The sequence below is a fragment of the Biomphalaria glabrata genome, chromosome 7 (assembly GCF_947242115.1).
Source record: "Biomphalaria glabrata chromosome 7, xgBioGlab47.1, whole genome shotgun sequence".
NCBI classification, from domain to species: domain Eukaryota; kingdom Metazoa; phylum Mollusca; class Gastropoda; family Planorbidae; genus Biomphalaria; species Biomphalaria glabrata.
In genome coordinates, this window is record NC_074717.1 from 15981892 (window position 1) to 16001757 (window position 19866).

A 19866-nucleotide genomic window follows, 5' to 3' on the forward strand; every position below is an offset into this window, starting at 1 on the left:
GCAACCAAGAAAGTGCGTTCAAAAATTGTGCACTTAATAAACATTGGTGCTTTAATACCATAACCTACGTACCGACATGTATGTATATTTACTTATTTAGTAGGCCTACCTGTGATCGAGCATCGCTTAGTTGAATAATTTTCCATGGAAAGTTATTATCTACCCAAACTCATTTTGGAACATCCGAAAAAAATTGCTTATACTTTGACCTTCAATAGACATCTGAAATGCATGGTGCCATCCCTCCACTGAATTGTTTGTTCGTGGTAGATTGTCCTGTACACGATCTCTAAATTTCCATAATGCTATTGGAAATCCTGGATTCACTCTGCGGTTTCGTATCTAACGACCAATAGAGTTGTCCGCCCAGTAGTCATATAACAACTGCTGATTTTTGTAATGGAAAAGAATTTATCCTAACGACAGGAAGGCAGGGTGTGCTTGTAAGAGACGAGAAGTTGATTTAGGCCTACTATCCAAATTGACACTCTATTTGAAGTTTTATTAGTTAAGAATTATCACGCCTACGACGGTTTAGTTGTATACCAACAGTTTGATGCTACAAGTAAACGACCGGTAACAACTATAACACACATGTATAACACATACATCATTATACCTTACCCTTGTTCGAACGGTAACAACTATAACACACACGTATAACACATACATCATTATACCTTACCCTTGTTCGACCGGTAACAACTATAACACACACGTATAACACATACATCATTATACCTTACCCTTGAACGACCGGTAACAATTATAACACACATGTATAACACATACATCATTATACCTTACCCTTGAACGACCGGTAACAACTATAACACACATGTATAACACATACATCATCATGCCTTACCCTTGAACGACCGGTAACAACTATAACACACATGTATAACATATACATCATCATGCCTTACTCTTGAACGGGGTCACCTCATTTCAAAAACATAATTTTTAGCAAGTTATGAAGGAGAATGAGATACAAGTTTAATGTATGTTTCTCCTCAAATATGGCATACTTTTAGATCTATAAATAGTGAAGAAGATAGAGACCTTAACAAAAAAATGCTGCCCAGGACTTAATAAAATCTTTACTTTTATATACATCATACATAAGTCAGCGCTATTTTGTCTTGCGCTATTATGCTGGGAAATTTCAAGCTATTTTGTAGGCGCTATTTTGTCCGCATTATTTTGTCGGGTCACCAAAAGTAAGGTAATGCTAAGGTTATTGGAGCAGTCTGATTTATCGCCTTTTTTGTACAGGGATATGAAGGTGGCATTGCAAAGTTCAGCTGGGATTGTACATGTGTCCCAGCACAAAGTGAAGAGGTATGTTAACCTTTCTGTGAGAGCAGCACCAACCATTTTGAAAACTTCTGCTAGAAGACCGTCTGAGTCAGGCGTTTTGTGTTTTTAGAGCTTCCCAATGGCTGTTTCAACCTAAGCAAGACTTGGATATTCGTCAAGTTTCATTTTCATTGTTTCCTATGGAATTTCAACAAGAGACTCCTTGGAGACAACTTTTTTGGGCTCTGTCAACCGGATAAATATGTATACCTTTTTAGTTAACAGGACAAAAAAAGCGTCTGTCTCTCAAAATTGCAAGTTGGAATGTCCTTACAATACAGGACAACTGTCCACATCGGAAATCTGCTCTGGTTGCTCTTGAAATTTCCCAGGTGGGCTTGGACATTGCTGTCCTGAGGGAAGTACGTTTGGCCGGTCAAGGATATTTGACAGATAGGGAGCTGGTTACATTCTCGACTGTTCTGGGAGAGGACCTCATGAAAACAGGCAATCTGGTGTAAGCTTTATGAAATAGCAAACTATCGCCAACAGATCACAGTGTTGATCATGGAAAGATCAACTTTTGTATCAAAGACTATCATTGGAATGAAGCTAAATGTTGAAAAGTTGGTGGATGTATAGGACCATTTTAGAGCTATGCTTGAAGCTCATCTAAAACAGACTCTCTAAGACGCGCCAGAGCAGTGGACTTCTTCAGTAGGACCAGTAGAGACTGGTTCGACGAACAATACAGCAATAAAAGAGTTATTAATTAAAAACGAACTCACTACAATGCTGTGCTCGCGAACCCCAAAAGCACTGAATAAAACTCCTCGTGGAAATCTTCATGTAATACTTTGCGTGAAAAAGCTCACGAATTAAAAACGGTGGCTGGAGCGCTATCAGAAAACAATAAGTTACGTGGACGTAGGACACACGCTCTCTTTATTTGAATCCCCCGGTTGATCTGTTGAAACTATTGCACCTATCAGCATCAAATTTCGTACAGAGGTTCTTTTTACCTCCTAGGTGCTGACTAATAACGCTTTTGGACAGATTCGCAATCTGACGACAGCCATTCGCGAAAAATCGCAAGCTCTATGAAACCTTTGTATTTTATTTTCGGTATTTCCCCCACAAAGCCGCAGTTTTATTTATATACAACTTTTTTTTTCAAATATCACGAATTCCGAATTTTCAAAGCAATATTTGTTCTTTTAAGCCTACTTCTTTTTAATATGCCTGACGTCGTTTCTACTTCCTTTTAGAAGTGGTCTAAATTAAAAACAATACCTATCCTAATAGCATTAATGAGTAGTGTTGGGAACTAAACTAAATTTAAAAAGTTAAACTAAAACTAAGTTTCAACTAAAATAATGTAGTTAAACTAAAATTTTATCATGAATTCTTATGATGAATGTTGATTAAACTATACAAACTTCTCATATGTTATTTTTTGGGGGGTTGATCTAGACCTAGCTAATCATCCGACCTACGCCTACCGATCGATCCAAATCTTTAAACATTGTAGAAATATTTATCCATAATGAAATAAGTCAGTGATGCCCAACCTTATTCGCCCGGAGGGCCATTTTCATTTCCGACACTCATGTCGCGGGCCACATCGTCGAATAGATGAAAAAATGAAATAGAGAATAAGTCCATTTTAAATAGTTTTATTAGAAACCTGTAGCACTACTTGGCCAACGTACACACGTAGGGCGATTACGTAAGATTGGTCTCATCCGTTTTATTACTGAAAGGTTTGTCTACTCAACGAAGTGCTTGTAAACATTGTGATCGTCCTTAACACTTCATTTCGGACATTTGAAAAGTTTCACCAGGCAACACGGCCAAGAAATGAACTGTCTGCATCACTCTAACTTTCTCAAACAGGGATGTCTGGATTTGTAAGTCAATCAATTTCAGTTGCAGATCTATCGGAGTAATCCTCAGTGGCAATAGAAAACATTTCAAAATCTGCTGCTCTGTCATTTAGTTTTGCAATGCGTTAACTGCTTTTTTTTTTACCCAGGACTAATTCTTTCACTACTGCTAGAAAGCACTTTTTTACGCATCATTTCTCATACTTTGAGCAGCTCTGTAACTTGTCCTTACCGTGGACTCATTTCTTGTCTCTTTGTTCTCGTCAGTCACTTTACTCATTCAACTAGGCGTAGCTTAGCGATCTTTTTCTTGGCGGTTAAAACCAACAATGCCGCCATATTTTTTTTTTATGTTTTGATTTGCAAATGACTTTTTGTTATAAGTTTTAAAAACAGTAACATTTCTGAATCTTGTTGGCATATGTTAAACAAAAGCAAAGATGTCTTCACTTTTTTCCTGGAAGTTTCTACATTCATTTCGTACCTATGGCTCTCTCATTTCATTTACGCTCAAATATTATATTAAATGGTACTACCATTCACTTTGATATCAAAAGAACTTTACCAAAAAAATGATGCAGAATTGATGCCCTGTGTTACACACAACATATACACGACTAGCTCTAGACAGCAGCGGAATTATTCAAGAATCTAAAACAACTGTCAACACTTGTCACCAAAAAATAAACGTCGTGTTCATTAAAAAAAAAATAATATAAATTAAGAATGCCGTAGATTAGAATGAAATCCATCCATGAAAAAGTGCAAGTCCTAACGTAGAAAAATACATTTTTCAACCTTTTAAAAAAATTTCTTCACTTTGTGCCGAGGTTTAGGCGGGCCGGATGGAAGCACGTCGCGGGCCGGATCTGGCCCGCGGGCCGTAGTTTGGGCATCACTGAAATAAGTAATAAGGAAGATGTTTCTTACATAAACGTTATTGCACAATAAAATTTGAAAAAAAAAGATGTCTAAATAACTTTGTGTGCTTGTATTTTTGCCTTGAATTAAAAGTTTAAAATCTCATTAACTAAAAAAGATTTAGAATTTCACAGATCTAGAAATCAATGAAATAAAAATGAAAGAAATTCTTGGAGTTTTATGAACCATTTGACTTGTGTAACTATTTTAGTGTTTTAGTGTAAAGTACATGATTCACTATAATATCTATGTCAATGTGTTATTTTCTTGTCTGACCACTCAACATACAACTAACACTATTGCATAACCGTTGAATGCACAAGAAAAAAAAACGTGGGACGTACGGTGGCCTTGTCATTGTGGACTCCAAACTACAGTACACTAGGCCTCAACGTGTGCGTCTATCTGACCAGGTTGTTACAAACAGTCGAACTATTTTATTGTTAAGATAGATCTACGTACGTGCTTGACTAACCATGCCAATGTGTTATTTTCTTGTCTGACCAGTCGACATTAAGCAAACACTATTGTTTGACGCGCAATAAAAAAAAAAAACGCAGGGTAGTCTTGTAGTATCATCGACTACATACGTACAGTAGGCTAGGTCTACATGTTTACGTCTATCTGACCAGGTTGTCGGACACAGTTTACTAAGTGTATTTACTTTTTGGTCAGAGAGGGTGTGGATTAAGAGGTGTTTTTTTTTCTAGAGCGTGTTATCCTAATGCTTTTAGATCTATATATCTTATTTTATAGCTTTCTTTACCCTCTTCAAATGCAGACTGACCAAAAAGTTGATAACTGCATCATTTCTTTTTGATAATCAAAGTTGTTGATATAACATGACCAGAAAATAGGGATGTGCGTTTCAACCGCTACCCCATGTTGACAAGTTTTACAAATTTTAATTGAACTAAAAAAAAATTAACTACGATTTTAACTGAATTTTGTTTCTAGTTAAACTTTGGCCTTAATTAAATTTTATTAGTTTAACTACAAGTTTCTAACTTTTTAGTTAACTTTTGCCCATCACTTGATATAGATAAACAGCAATACATCTGAGCGATTATAATGTTTGTTTACCAATAGTTTTTGTTTAGCGCTATAATCATATCACTTATCTGGACCAGATGGGAAAATGGGAAGGGGAGAAAGAGACAGATATATATATATATATATATATATATATATATATATATATATATATAATTTGGGAACAACATGAATCTGAACTCATTGTTCAAGCCGACGTACTAACCACTCTGCTAGCTAGCGAGAAAAATCCTGGTTAAGCAAACGTATAAATACTACTACACTTAGGAGATGGTATGCATAATATTCTTGAATAGGGATTGGGTGTGGAAATACACGAAGACGTAGTCTGTTCAATATAAAGATTTTCTAGTATTCTAGCCAAATTTAAATTCTTTTTTTTTTATATACTTAGAAAAATTATAACGATTAAAATAGTTTCCCAGTGTGGCCAAATAGCTAGTTATTTTCAAAGAGCGGGTCTGCAAAGCATCCATACAATCCTAATGCAGTACCAGCTGCGATGGGCAGGACACGTCTGCAGAATGGACGACCACCGCATCCCTATGGCCAACTAAGCGAAGGAAAGCGCTCTCAAGGTGGTCAAAGAAAGCGCTTCAGGGACACCCTCAAAGCTTCTCTGAAGGAGTTCAGCATAGACCCAGCCACCTGGGAGACAGAGGCACATGACATAGCATCATGGCGTCGCACTGTGAAAACTGGCGCACAGGTTGCTGAGGAAAAGAGAACAACGCTGGCAGAAGAAAAACGCCAGAGAAGAAAAGCAAGGCCCACGACACTAGCTCCAGCTAGAATAACCTGCCAAGTGTGCAGCCGAACATTCCGGGCTCACATAGGTCTCACCAGCCACATGAGGAGGCATAGAACCCCAGTGCAAAGCCCTCAGCCCCCTGGATGACAAAGTGGTCATCATCGAACCGCGATGGACGAACTATATATTTTTATCCCAAAGATATACAGGCGTTTTCTAGAAGCGTGTCCACACATATTCCACCTATGAATATGCAAGCTTAATAGAGGAATTGTCAATTGTCAATGATATATTGTTAAGTAATGAGTGATACCAGAACATTGTTTTTTTTTTAAAGTGCTGCAGGCTTCCATTTCCCTCTACCAACATCATTTGCATTGTAAATATGTTGTTGTTTTTTTTAATTGCAGTTATTCTAATCTGGTACTTATAATTTAACACATTTTCCGTCACAATTCATTTCACACAATGTTTACATGTGCAGGTTGCTGTTTCATACTATGATGGTAGACCAGTGAGTGGTGGCTCGGTTACTCTAGTACCAACTGTAGGTAGCCAGTCGGTTAAAACTGCCATGTCGGAATATTCTCCTCAAACGAATCCTGTTGTCAATGGAATTGCTCACTTTCAAATACCATTAAATGTATACGTGACCAGACTGGCATTAACAGTAAGTAGAGCAGCCTTTATTTGTAATAGTTAAACACATTGAAACTTTCTTTTTACTTTTATAACTATTTTTTAAGGTTTGAATGTTAGAAATTAATATTTTTTTTATGCATATGAAATGGCATAAATTAATGTACCAGTACATGTGAAAAAATGTCCGCTTTGTAAACAAGCCCATTTATAATGGTCTGTTCCTCCAGGTTTATAATGGTCTGTTCCTCCAGGTTTTTAATGGTCTGTTCCTCCAGGTTTTTAATGGTCTGTTCCTCCAGGTTTTTAATGGTCTGTTCAGGTTTATAATGGTCTGTTCTTCCAGGTTTATAATGGTTTGTTCCTCCAGGTTTATAATAGTCTGTTCCTCCAGGTTTATAATGGTCTGTTCCTCCAGGTTTTTAATGGTCTGTTCCTCCAGGTTTTTAATGGTTTGTTCAGGTTTATAATGGTCTGTTCCTCCAGGTTTATAATGGTTTGTTCCTGCAGGTTTATAATGGTCTGTTCCTCCAGGTTTATAATGGTCTGTTCCTCCAGGTTTATAATGGTTTGTTCCTCCAGGTTTATAATGGTCTGTTCCTCCAGGTTTATAATGGTCTGTTCCTCCAGGTTTATAATGGTCTGTTCCTCCAGGTTACACTGTATTGGCGTAATAAGCGAAGTTTTTTGTCAAGATAATTTGTTTTCATACTTGCATACTTAATCTCGTGAACTCCTAGGGGAGCATAGGGAAACAACCACACATCTCCACCGAACTAGGTTCTGGGCAGCTTTCTTCATCTGCTCCCATATCATTACAGAATTCTCAGCTTCATTGATAACCTCTTCCAAGTTTACTTGGGCCTGCCCACTTTCATCTTTCCTTGCGGATTCCAATTAAGTGCCTTCCTTTCAACATTGGTAGCTGGTTTTCGCATGATGTGTCCTATCCTGCTCCAATTTCGCTTTTGATATCTTAGGCTATTTTTTGTGTGTGTGTAGTTCTCTCCCACAAGTTGACAGTAGTTATCTTTTCCAGCCACGTAATTCCCACTATCCGGCGTAGGCATGTGCTAACAAAGATCTGTAGTGTTTCCATATTTGTTTTCTCCATGTATCTGAACATTAAAGAAGCACCGACTTAACATTTGTGCTTTAGATTTATATCTTGTTATGTAGAGACAGTGCCTTAGAGCGCCATATTGCTTAAAGATTGGAATAGGCAAACTGCGCTTTATTAATCCGAATTTTTATATCGTCATCAGCTCCACGGTCTTTACTAACCCTATTTCCCAGATAAGGGAAGTGGTCCGTATTAAGGATGTTCTCTCACTGTTCTCTCCGGAAACCAGCCTTCTCTGGTCTTAGTCTTTTGTCTAGGGGATCGTTAAGGGGTTCCAGTATTATCCTAGTTATTTAAGACATTATTGAGGGTTGACAGTAACATGCCAGTTGTTGCATTGAATAAAGCCGTCATTTCACGAAAGAAGCGTTTTTGTCCTCTCTTGCATTCTTTCTTAGACTTGTTTATTTCGCTGTACTGAGTTCAAAGATTAGCTTTTTGCTGTTCATTCTGGCATTGGTTGATCTTCTCTTTTAGCTCTTTCTGACCCATGTCTCTGCAGACAACCATTCCTTGTGATGTCCTCCCTAGAATCTCTGTGCAAATGCTTTTCCATATCTCTTGGAGAGTGCTGCTCAAGGGTTTTGTCTGTCACTAGTTCAACAAGTACTTCAAATTTACTTTTGACCTCACAATAAAAGACTTCATTGTTTTTCTCGCTCTTCAAGTAATGGGTGTTGAATTAGTAGTGTTTTCTGTCTGAACAAATATTAAAGGTTTTGAGTTTGATATTTGCTTTTGCAATTAGCAGATGTAACCACAGGTTACTGCTCCTCGTCTTACGCTAACATCAAGAAGACTTCTCATCCATTTCCGAGAGAATGCAAAATTGTCAATTTGATTTTCCGTTCAGGGAAGTCCAAGTTGGCTTTTGTATGGTTTTGTGTGCAAAGATGGTTCCTACAATGATGAAATCATCGAATGCGCAAAAAATAAAGCAAAAATTTCCACATTTTCATTTCATTGTCTGTACAATGTTTTCCCATGTATAGCTCTTTACCAACATTGTTTGTACCTAGCTTTGCATTCAAATCATTCATAATAAACTTAATATTCATTTGAGGTGTTTTTTCTTGTACAAACTGAAGAGCAGTTCTTCTTTCTCTTCTTCTAGTGCTGCATTTGTAGGGGCATAACTCTGGGTGAGGGTTATTTTCCGTCCCTTTGTGGCTGGCATTAGTCGCGAGGAAACTGGCTCTTATCCTAACAAAGCCCTTGATACCTCTCTTGACATTAGAAGCGTGTGTGTGATCGTGGTCTAGATCTTCATGTCCAGAATATATAATGGTTTCACAAAGTTTCAGATCGCTTAGACCATTTCATCGTGTTTCACTGAGGCCTAGAACCTCGATTTTGTATTTTCTCATTTTGCTTGCAATTTCATTTACACTGCCACAATCGTAAAGGGTTCTGATGTTCCAGGTCCCTATTCTGGTTGCAGTCTTGATCGTCAGAAGGTTTGTCAGTTTTGTATCTTACCAAGGGCTTTCACTGGTAAACGTCATAGACTCTTTCATAGAGGAACCTTCCTGGCCAAATTCTTGTTGCTTAGGTGTATATGCAATAGTTAAGTGATGTGAGGTTGCTAGCCTTACGATCACCTCTTCTACTTTATCCGGGCTTGGGACCGGCAAGATACCCCTATAGGGTTACCTTTGTTTTCATGATTCATATGTATTTTTTTTAGTCGCAAAAGCCAGCTAATTTTGTTCTTGGACATCTAGATCTATACTTTTACACTGGCAAATTAAATCGTAGGCCTAACATTAAAGATGTTCATAATGCTCAATAACTAATTACTCCAATTAATAAGCAATCCTGTAATGGAAAAAGCTATTGGTTTTGTGTAGTTTTCTATCACGTTTAGATATCAAAACTAGAAGCTATTGGAAATCTCGAAAACGGCTTTAACGATTTTCCAAGAAATATGACAGTTGCTGGGTAAATTATTACTAACTCGTTTGCCTTATTGTGAAAATTCTAGTTTGACCGTTATAATTTTTTAAAGTATAAAAAAAATCATTTATAGAAATAGAAAATATTTATCTTGAATGGTGGGAGAGATAATATAACTCCCGTTGGCAATAACTCATTGGCCTCCTTCAGTCGTAGAGGCCCATGTTCTTTCGCTATCCATAGCTTTCTTGGTCACTGTCTTTCTCCATCTGGTGCGGTCTAGAGCTATGTCATCCCAATGGTCAGTATTGATGTTCACTGATTTGAGGTCCCGTTTTATTACATCTATGTAACGGAGGTGGGGGCGACCAGTTTTTCTTGAGCCAGTCGCGAGTTGTCCGTAGAGGATGACTTTCGGGATGAGTTTGTCCTCCATCCGGCGAACATGTCCAAGCCAGCACAAGCGGCGTTGTCTGAGGGCTGTAAAGATGCTGGGAATACCTGTTCGTGCAAGGATCTCAGTATTGCACACTTTTTCTTTCCAAGTGATTTTCAAGATCCTACGAAGACATCGCAAATGGAATGAGTTTAGTTTTCTCTCTTGCTTTGCGTAGGTGGTCCATAATTCACTACCGTACAGTAGTGTACTAATAACGCATGCCTTGTAGAGTTCCATTTTGGTCACTGTAGTGAGCTTCTGGTTTTCCCAAACTCTTGACTTGAGTCTAGCGAAGGTCGAGGCAGCCTTCCCTATGCGTTTTTTTTATCTCCTCTTCTAGAGACAGGTCATCTTGAATTGTGGATCCCAGATAGCAGAATTCATTTACAGCATCCAGCTTGTTATCGTCTATGACAGTGATTCCCAAAGTGTTCTATATAGACCCCCAGGGGTCTACAAAGACTTCCAAGGGGTCTACGAAAGTGAAAAAACTAATTGGGGGTCTATGAGATGTCCACGGGGGTCTACGATAATAGATTTCGTTTAAGCACGTCGTGTCTTTAATTTTTACATCCTATTAATTTAATTCTTCACACTAATAAATAATGTGTACCTTAGTTAATCCTTTGAGTATTTATCTTGCTATTCAAACGAAAAATTGTTCTATTTAATTTCAATAATTTTTTAAATAACTTAATTTTGTCTACATGTAAGTAATGTTTAGCAAAAAGAAATGTAAGCTGTATAGCGTTGATTACTTAAAATTGTTCATTCCTTCCTTATCAAACATGCCAATTGCTTTTTTTTATGACGATATTAAACCAATTACGCTGGAGGATCAACTGAGACAATGTCATCCTGATAAAAAAAATTAGAAAAACTTTCGAATATTCAAAGATAAAGTTCAGAATAGACCCACAAAATATCTCTTCGACATCCTATAGAGAAAATGAAGGTTTGTGGGTGTCTTACACTCTCTGTTTACTTATAGCAAAATAGGCGCTTGGCTTCCGAACCTGGGCTCCTGGATTTGAATTTCGGTGAATTTTTAATTTCATGATTTTTAGGGCTCCCCTGAGTCCACCCAACTCTAATGGGTACCTGACTTAAGTTAGGAAAAGTAAAGGCGGTTGGTCGTTGTGCTGCCCACATGACACCCTGCTCGTTAACCGTTGGCCAAAGAAACAGATAATCATAACATCATCACAGGGTCTGAAAGAGGAACTTTACTTTTTTATGACCAAATACGTAAAACGACATATATACAGTTTGGGATCAGCGGTGTCACAGGCTATGACAGGGTGTAGTGATGTGTGTTGCAAACTGCATTAGGTCGCCGGCTCCTTTTTTTTTTTTTTTACTCAGGATTGACCCACAAAACCTTTCAAATGTTTGAATATAGTTGCAAGGCAGGAGAGTTTTGAATTCAGTTTTACTTCGGCTAGGTGGGTAGCCAGCCAAGGCTAATGAGCCCTTCATGCTTGACGCTCACTGGCTTCGCCCCTTCTCCTGTTAGTGATAACATGTTTGCGGATTCAATATATGAGCAACACTTGAAAGATCAAGAAGTACACCAGAAAGTGCTCTTTGCGAAAACTTTATTAATTAATATTTAATGGTTGAAGCACTACTTCATAGAACAACACATTCCTATTTGAAACATAACATCTGTAGCAACGGATGATAAACTGGCAAAAAGACATGTCCAGTTTGTTTGGTGATTCCAGCAGTACATATTAATTTTTATTTTAATTGGTTTCAATTTTAATTTTATCAATACAAAAAGATAGATCTCTATAATTTAGTATGTAGCTTTAAATTACTTTCTCTTTCTTTTCAACTCACTACAGATAGAAATTAGTTGTAAAAAAATGTTGATTAATTTAAAAAAAAATTAAGTTAAACTGGGGGGGGGGGGGGCTACCGAAAACCAGAAAACAAGGCAAGGGGTCTACGAGAAAAAAAAGTTTGGGAACCACTGCTCTATGAGGATCGAGGGTGGTGCTGAAGCAATTGGTCCCATAACATTTGTTTTCTTTGTGCTAATAGTTAAGCCATACTCCTTACATGCCTGTGAGTGTGCCACCACCGCTGCGTCGTCTGCGAAGAGCATATCTCTTATGAGGGTTGTTCTTGTTTTAGTTTTGGCAACATTTAGAAGTTTGCCGTCGAGTCTTGAATGAAGATATATTCCTTCGGTGGATTTGTAAAACGCGTTAGGGATTAGCATTGAGAAGAGTATTCCAAAAAGGGTTGGGGCCAGGACACATCATTGTTTGACTCCGCTGTTCATATTGAAACTTTCGGAGCAGGCGCCGTTGAACTGTACTGTACCTATCATATTTTGGTGGAAAGAGACAATAATGTTTAGCAGCTTGGGTGGACAGCCTATTAAGTATATTAACTGTAAGATTTTAAAGAGGCCTTCTCTGCTGACTAGATCGAAGGCCTTTGTCAGGTCGATGAATGCGATGTACAAAGGCATTCTTTGCTCTCTGCACTTTTCCTGAAGTTGACGGATGGAGAAAATCATGTCAATAACTAAATAATGACAATGTCTACGATTCCGAGGATTAAGGATTCCTTGACTATGCAGACCCAGTTGCGACCTGTATATTTTCCCGTATCTCAGGCAGACAAAGACGTTGTCCGCTGTCTGTCTATTTAAATTTTCTTTCCGTCTTCTGCGCCTGTCTTCAATAATAGCTGGGGGGGGGGGTCTCAAAAGTTTGTGGATCTTTTCAACTGTCCGTTTCAGAGTTCATCTGTTGCCAGCTACTTTCCACTATGTCAGTGAGGGTGAAATGGCGCCTGTGTTGATCTTATTAGCTCTTATACGGGGACTGTTATGCTGTCTTTCTTTAAGCTTGCCAAAAAAGATCGCCTTTTAGCCTGCGTCGTCTCCCATGCGGGATAGGTGTCCGACCCAGCGCAGCTGTCCAAAAGTAATTAGTGCTTCTGTTCTGTCCACACCTCCAGCAGAACAGAGTTATTTGTAATACATATGAAACAATTACATTTTTTTACTCACGGCCTATGGTGAATACATACAATAAACAGTAACAACAATTTTCATTTGACTAAAAGCAAGGCAATATCAGTCTTACCACAAAGGGCAAGGAATGAACATGAGGAACACAAGGATGTAAGAATGCCACCAATTAATTTAGGAGGTCTGAGAGGCTTGGGGTGTGACTTTATTCAGCCTAGATTTAGGCGGGCGGAAACTGCTTCCATATAGCCCGATTGGATAAATTCGAATGATAGATATAAAATATATCACCTATCATTGAAAAAGAAATGTATTCAACAGATAAAGAAAATAACTAAGGTGCGGAACTTATATTAAACAACACGTGAACTGTCTCCAAAAAGACATTAAATTAGCGGGGTCAATCAGACAAAAGAGTAATAACGACGTCTGGCGATAAGTCGTTGATAAAGGCGTCGCAATATTTGAGTAGATCAAAAGTGACAAATAGCCCATATTGTTAAACTGCCGAATTCGTCAAGATGGTCACAGCCAAGATGGTCACAGCCAAGATGGTAGGTGAATGTGATGAAAGATTGGGGAGAGATGGGTGAAATAGTCTAGTCTCTTTTTAGGGGGCTGAAGACGGAAAGAAATTAGGGACTATATCATTTTATTCAATGAAAATTGAGTTTTCTATATTTGTCCACATCAGCATTAATGCTATAACAATAACAATATAGATGCCAACACGGGCAACATTCACATACGTAACATACGCGCACACACACACGCGCGTTTTTATATATATATATAATAATGTTGATTATTTTTGCTCATCGGACGAGTCGTCACCATATTATTGCATTGTTGAGATTTGAGAACCTTGTTTTATATGAGTAGATTTAAAGCAAAATGTTTTGTTTTATATGAGTAGATTTAAAGCAAAATGTTTTGTTTTATATGAGTAGATTTAAAGCAAAATGTTTTGTTTTATATGAGTAGATTTAAAGCAAAATGTTTTGTTTTATATGAGTAGATTTAAAGCAAAATGTTTTGTTTTATATGAGTAGATTTAAAGCAAAATGTTTTGTTTTATATGAGTAGATTTAAAGCAAAATGTTTTGTTTTATATGAGTAGATTTAAAGCAAAATGTTTCGTTTTATATGAGTAGATTTAAAACAAAATGTTTTGTTTTATATGAGTAGATTTAAAGCAAAATGTTTTGTTTTATATGAGTAGATTTAAAGCAAAATGTTTTGTTTTATATGAGTAGATTTAAAGCAAAATGTTTTGTTTTATATGAGTAGATTTAAAGCAAAATGTTTTGTTTTATATGAGTAGATTTAAAGCAAAATGTTTTGTTTTATATGAGTAGATTTAAAGCAAAATGTTTTGTTTTATATGAGTAGATTTAAAGCAAAATGTTTCGTTTTATATGAGTAGATTTAAAGCAAAATGTTTTGTTTTATATGAGTAGATTTAAAGCAAAATGTTTTGTTTTATATGAGTAGATTTAAAGCAAAATGTTTTGTTTTATATGAGTAGATTTAAAGCAAAATGTTTTGTTTTATATGAGTAGATTTAAAGCAAAATGTTTTGTTTTATATGAGTAGATTTAAAGCAAAATGTTTTGTTTTATATGAGTAGATTTAAAGCAAAATGTTTTGTTTTATATGAGTAGATTTAAACCAAAATGTTTTGTTTTATATGAGTAGATTTAAAGCAAAATGTTTTGTTTTATATGAGTAGATTTAAAGCAAAATGTTTTGTTTTATATGAGTAGATTTAAAGCAAAATGTTTTGTTTTATATGAGTAGATTTAAAGCAAAATGTTTTGTTTTATATGAGTAGATTTAAAGCAAAATGTTTTGTTTTATATGAGTAGATTTAAAGCAAAATGTTTTGTTTTATATGAGTAGATTTAAAGCAAAATGTTTTGTTTTATATGAGTAGATTTAAAGCAAAATGTTTCGTTTTATATGAGTAGATTTAAAGCAAAATGTTTTGTTTTATATGAGTAGATTTAAAGCAAAATGTTTTGTTTTATATGAGTAGATTTTAAGCAAAATGTTTTGTTTTATATGAGTAGATTTAAAGCAAAATGTGTCACTCCATGACAAATAACACCCTGTCTGACATCCTCTTGTGAAAGCAACTGATTAATAATTGGTTTCAGAAATATGACTACAAAACTTCACTTGCCTTAGAGATCTTTACATTTTGTTAACCTAATTACATTGATAAATATCGTTTATTTTACTTGTTAATGATAATCACGAAAAGGTTTTATGCTGGGTAGGGTATATCATGGGCGTAGCCAGGGGTGTTCTTGGGGGGGGGGGTGAATTTTATGACTAATTTTTTGCTTTGATTTTGTTCATTTTTTGGTTAGATTTTAATGTTAAATCATCATTTGCTCCAGCGTACCAAAGAGGGGTTTTGAGTTTAAATCCCTCCTCCAGGGGAGTTAAAGGTTAACCCCCCCCTTCTATAAAACAAAAAATAACACAAAGGAGAGTCACCAAATTCCATTTCGTCGATAGAAGACTAAAGCATACAATAGTCACCAGATACTATGAGTGTAGCCAAGAGAGTTTTGTGTGTTAAACCCCCCCCCCCTCCAGAGGGCTTTAATTAAACAAAAAAAAACTTCAGAGGATTTTGAGTTCAAAACGGGTTTGTAGCTAAAAACCAACTCTTCAATATAAAATTAAATTAACTACACAAACAAAATTCTATCAGCGTCGCCAAGAGTTTACCTCCCCTCCAGAGGGCTATAAGTTTAAAAACCCCTCCAGATGGTTTTGAGTTTACCCCCCCCCCACACACACACACCACACACACAGATAGCTTTGAGGTTTTAAACCCCCTCTTCAATATTATTCTAAAGCAAACTACAGTCACCAAATTATATGTGTGTAGCTAAGGGGGTTTTGAGTTTGTTTTAAAACAAAAACTGAAGATATTTTTTAGTTTAAAACCCCCAATAGATGGTTTTGACGATAAAACTTCCCTTTTCGATATAAAATCTAAAGCAAACTACAGCCACCAATTTCCATAAGCGTAGCCAAGAGGGGTTACAAATTTATACCAGTTGCTGGGCTCCATCAATTAAGTGCAGTGAATAGCAGATTTGTTTTTGAACTAAAGTTTTTTAATAGCAGGATATGCATTTTTTTTAAATACCGGAAATAGAGGTTGGCGCTTGGCTCCGCCCCAAACCACACTGGGTGAGCTCACAGCGCTCCCCCAGATACCTCTGGCTGGGAAGGGGTGGGGTGTCTACAGTCATTCCACTAACACCTGGAGGAGCAAGTTCTAGAGTACAATAATAGTCTTCCGAAAGAACGCACATACGCACAATATATATATATATATATATATATATATATATATATATATATATATATATATATATATATATATATATATATATATATATATATATATATGGTAGGGGGGAGAAAAAATCCCCCCAAAACCCTCCCCGAAAAAAAATCCTGGCTACGCACATGGGGTATACAGGCCTATATCTGTTTAAAGTATTTTTATATTTTATTCTCAGGCCTCATATCATGATCCTGGCGAGACTTTAGCCATGAAAACTTCAGTGAACCCAAATTTTGTCACCAGCCAGTCAAGAAGTATTCAGATGCTGTGCACTAAATATTATTCCCCTACAAACTCATATCTATCTATTTACACTTCTACTTTTGAGCCTCAGGTACACGCATGTTGTATGTCTATATATTTATATATATTAACTAGTCGACCGGCGGCGTAGCATACGCCGCTATTTTGCAGGGCCGGCCCTAGGCCACTGCAACCTATTCGAGCGCATTGGGCCCCGCACTTTCATAGGACCCGCGCTAATTCTAGGGGTATAAATTATTAAATTAAACCATATTATAATTTAAACAGATTTCCCGCGCCCTCCTGTCGATTTACCAGGAGCTCCTGAAAATCTCCCGAAATTACAAAATATACGAAAAAGTCCTTAAAATATACGGAAATATATTGTAATTTTGGGGTGTCATTCAATATGGAAAACGCCAATCCTACGCGCGATAAATAAAAACGGCATTATGCATTAGCCGTAATTGTGAAATCTGGTGAAAGAAGCTTCTCGCGTCTCAAACTAATGAAGAATTACTTGAAGTCAACAATTCTCAAAGATAGATTGAAACATTTGGTAATTCCATAGACTATATATTACATGAACTGCCAACTCTACGCACTAAGCCTATATTTTTCAATAAACAAGTTCCATTCACCGAGGCGTCCTTGGTTGCATGGTAAAATGACTTCCGGTAGATTTTTTTTACTATATAAAGAAACCATTCCCGAAGATTTTTACCACCACTTTTACAGCAAATCATGAATGGAAACTGAATTGTTATAGAAGATGTTACAGAGGTAAGTGTGCACAAATCAATTTCTGACTTAGATCTATAACTGTAAAGCTTTATAGCTGATTTTCTTAGCCAACATAGACTAATTAGCCAAGCCTGTATTTCGTGTATTTTCTTGTTTACGACATTGATTGAACTGAGGTTCTTGTGAGAGCATAGCCTATATATATATATTAACCAAATAGTAAGACTTATTTAGAAGGATAACCCGGTACATTTAGATCTATATGCTCTTACTTTAATAGGCTAAAATGACCTTTCGTTTATAAGTTTTAAAAAAGTGCTATATTATGTGTAGGCCTAAAGTAAAGGTAATAAGTCTAGATGTAAAGTTTTCTCCGAGTTGAAAGATGTAAGAAAGTATGATTGGCATATATATGGTGTCGATGATAAAATAGAAAAAGTACATTCTGTGATGTTTTATGGCAAGTTATTATAACACAGTGCAGGACAGGCCACTGTCCTGTTGCCTCATGTTTCTCACGGCTATTGCCAAATTTCGAATCCTGGTGCCCCCGTGCCTCATATTCTGTTTGACTGCCCCAGACTTGCTGATCTCCGTCTCAGAGAAACCTAAAATTCTCGATCTGTATGGTGACATGTATGCACTACGCAATACAGCTGGGTTTCTGTCCAGGGCTTTTGCAAGAGAAAATTTGAGCCTCTCAAGCCTTCACTCAAATGGAGTTTGATGATGGTGACTTTTTATGCCCTTTTTTTTTGTCTTGGTGTTAGTTATTGTAAGACTGAACTATTGACCTGCAGCTGTCGAAGTATTGACTAGCCTTTGTAATCATTACTGTAGTGAGAGCCACATCGTTGTCAAACATCAGTTCTCTTCCATCCGATCTAATGTGGATATATACTCCATCTTCAAAGGCGCTATAAGAGTACAGACGAAACAATTCCGAATAGTGTTGATGGCCAAAACCCATCCTTGTTTTACCCTGCTCTTGATAGATAATACCGGTACCTAAAAGTCTTAGAGGAAGAACTGTCAAACTTTACAGTTCCTATCATGTGAAGCTGACAGTAGTTTCAATAGCTTATTTGGACAGACAATTTTCACTAGTAAAAACCACTTCTGCTTAGTGTGAGCATATTGCTAAATGAAGTTCATATTTCTATTACTTTAACTTTTTATAATGCATTCTTTAATTTATTTTTTTACTAAAGGAGCATACTACTTCCAAAAACCTGATTTGATTGTCACTAACTTTCAAATTGAAGGGGATCTACTACAAGTGAGATTTTTTTTTACTTTCTCCAATAACATTGTGTTATCAATACATGTGTTATCAATACATGTATCACTTTAAATTACTTGTAATTGTGAAATAATAGGTAAAAAAATCTCCTTAAGTACATGTTATATTTAATCCTATGCATAAAATTTATTTACATTTAAAAAAAAATCATTAAAGCAGGCCTAATTGTAGAGAAAAGATTATTTCTTGTGATTGCATTGAAATCAGCTTTAAAGATGCTGTCCATTGTTGTAACATAAAGTAGTCTTACGTTTTTTATTAGAAAATATATATATTTATAACATGTCTAAACTAGTTTGAATTTCTTTTCTTTTTTTCTCAGCTGCTCATGAATTTTGAGATTTTACAGCTAATAGAGGAACAAATTTTATCTGCTTCCACTTAGACAAACAGCATGGAAATATGCTATTGTAATGAGTAGAAGATATTTGTCATTTAGAGTATCATGTGTCATTGACTTATGAAAACAAAATGCAACAGCTAATTATCAGTCTACACATTTCAAGATGAGGAAACAAATTGGTGCATTATTTATACCAAAATGTATAGTCAACCCAGTCATCACTCCATTTTTTTAATGAAGCCAGTTACAGTTACCATGAAGGGATGAAATTTCAGATAATATTCTGTTTGTTTTATGAAATGAGAATAGGCCTACATCAGAAATTGAAATGGTCATCTTCAGTATTTAATGTTTCATCTAAAAATGATAAATATATTAATACATATTTGATGTACAAACAAATAAAAACCATTCAAACTTTTTTTTGTGAAGTATAGATGATTAAACTTGTAAGTGTCTGGACAATACTACATCGACATTAACTTATAATTTTAGACTTTTTACAGGAATGTATCTTCAGCTTGACTGAAAGAGAAAGTTGCTATAATTTAAATAATAGAATTTAAAAGTCTGAACATGTAACTAAAAAATGAATAATGTTAACATTTATTGACAAGTGAATATTGGTAATGATGTGCTTCTATTTTAATAATAATAATAACAATAATATTAGTAAGAACAATATTATCTTCACTTTCTTAATATTATAAACACAATATTTCCTGAAAAGATTTTTTTTAAATTATAGAATTAATGCTCAAGTCTTCAGAAATGGTAGTTTTCAGAATCATCAAATCAAGGACAACATAGTATTCATGAACTTCCAGCTATCAGCAAGCTCCTTGTAGGTATTATGGA

The 19866-nt window shown here is 36.1% G+C and overlaps 1 protein-coding gene and 1 long non-coding RNA gene across 3 annotated transcripts in view; both read left to right on the forward strand.

Moving 5' to 3' along the window:
- Positions 1-19866, forward strand: part of LOC106069365 (alpha-2-macroglobulin-like) — a 237685-nt gene that overhangs the window by 64235 nt on the left and 153584 nt on the right. For both annotated transcript variants that reach the window (XR_008778985.1, XM_056036079.1), the window contains exons 10-11: positions 6398-6583; positions 16551-16709. Coding sequence is in view for 1 of the 2 variants with exons in the window: in XM_056036079.1 (XP_055892054.1) it covers positions 6398-6583; positions 16551-16709 (345 nt within the window). In the remaining variant the exon portion in view is untranslated. The remainder of the gene's footprint in view (positions 1-6397; positions 6584-16550; positions 16710-19866) is intronic.
- On the forward strand, positions 16746-19408 carry LOC129927372 (uncharacterized). The gene is made up of 3 exons (XR_008778986.1): positions 16746-17401; positions 18574-18641; positions 18988-19408. It is a non-coding gene; the product is annotated as an uncharacterized LOC129927372 (long non-coding RNA).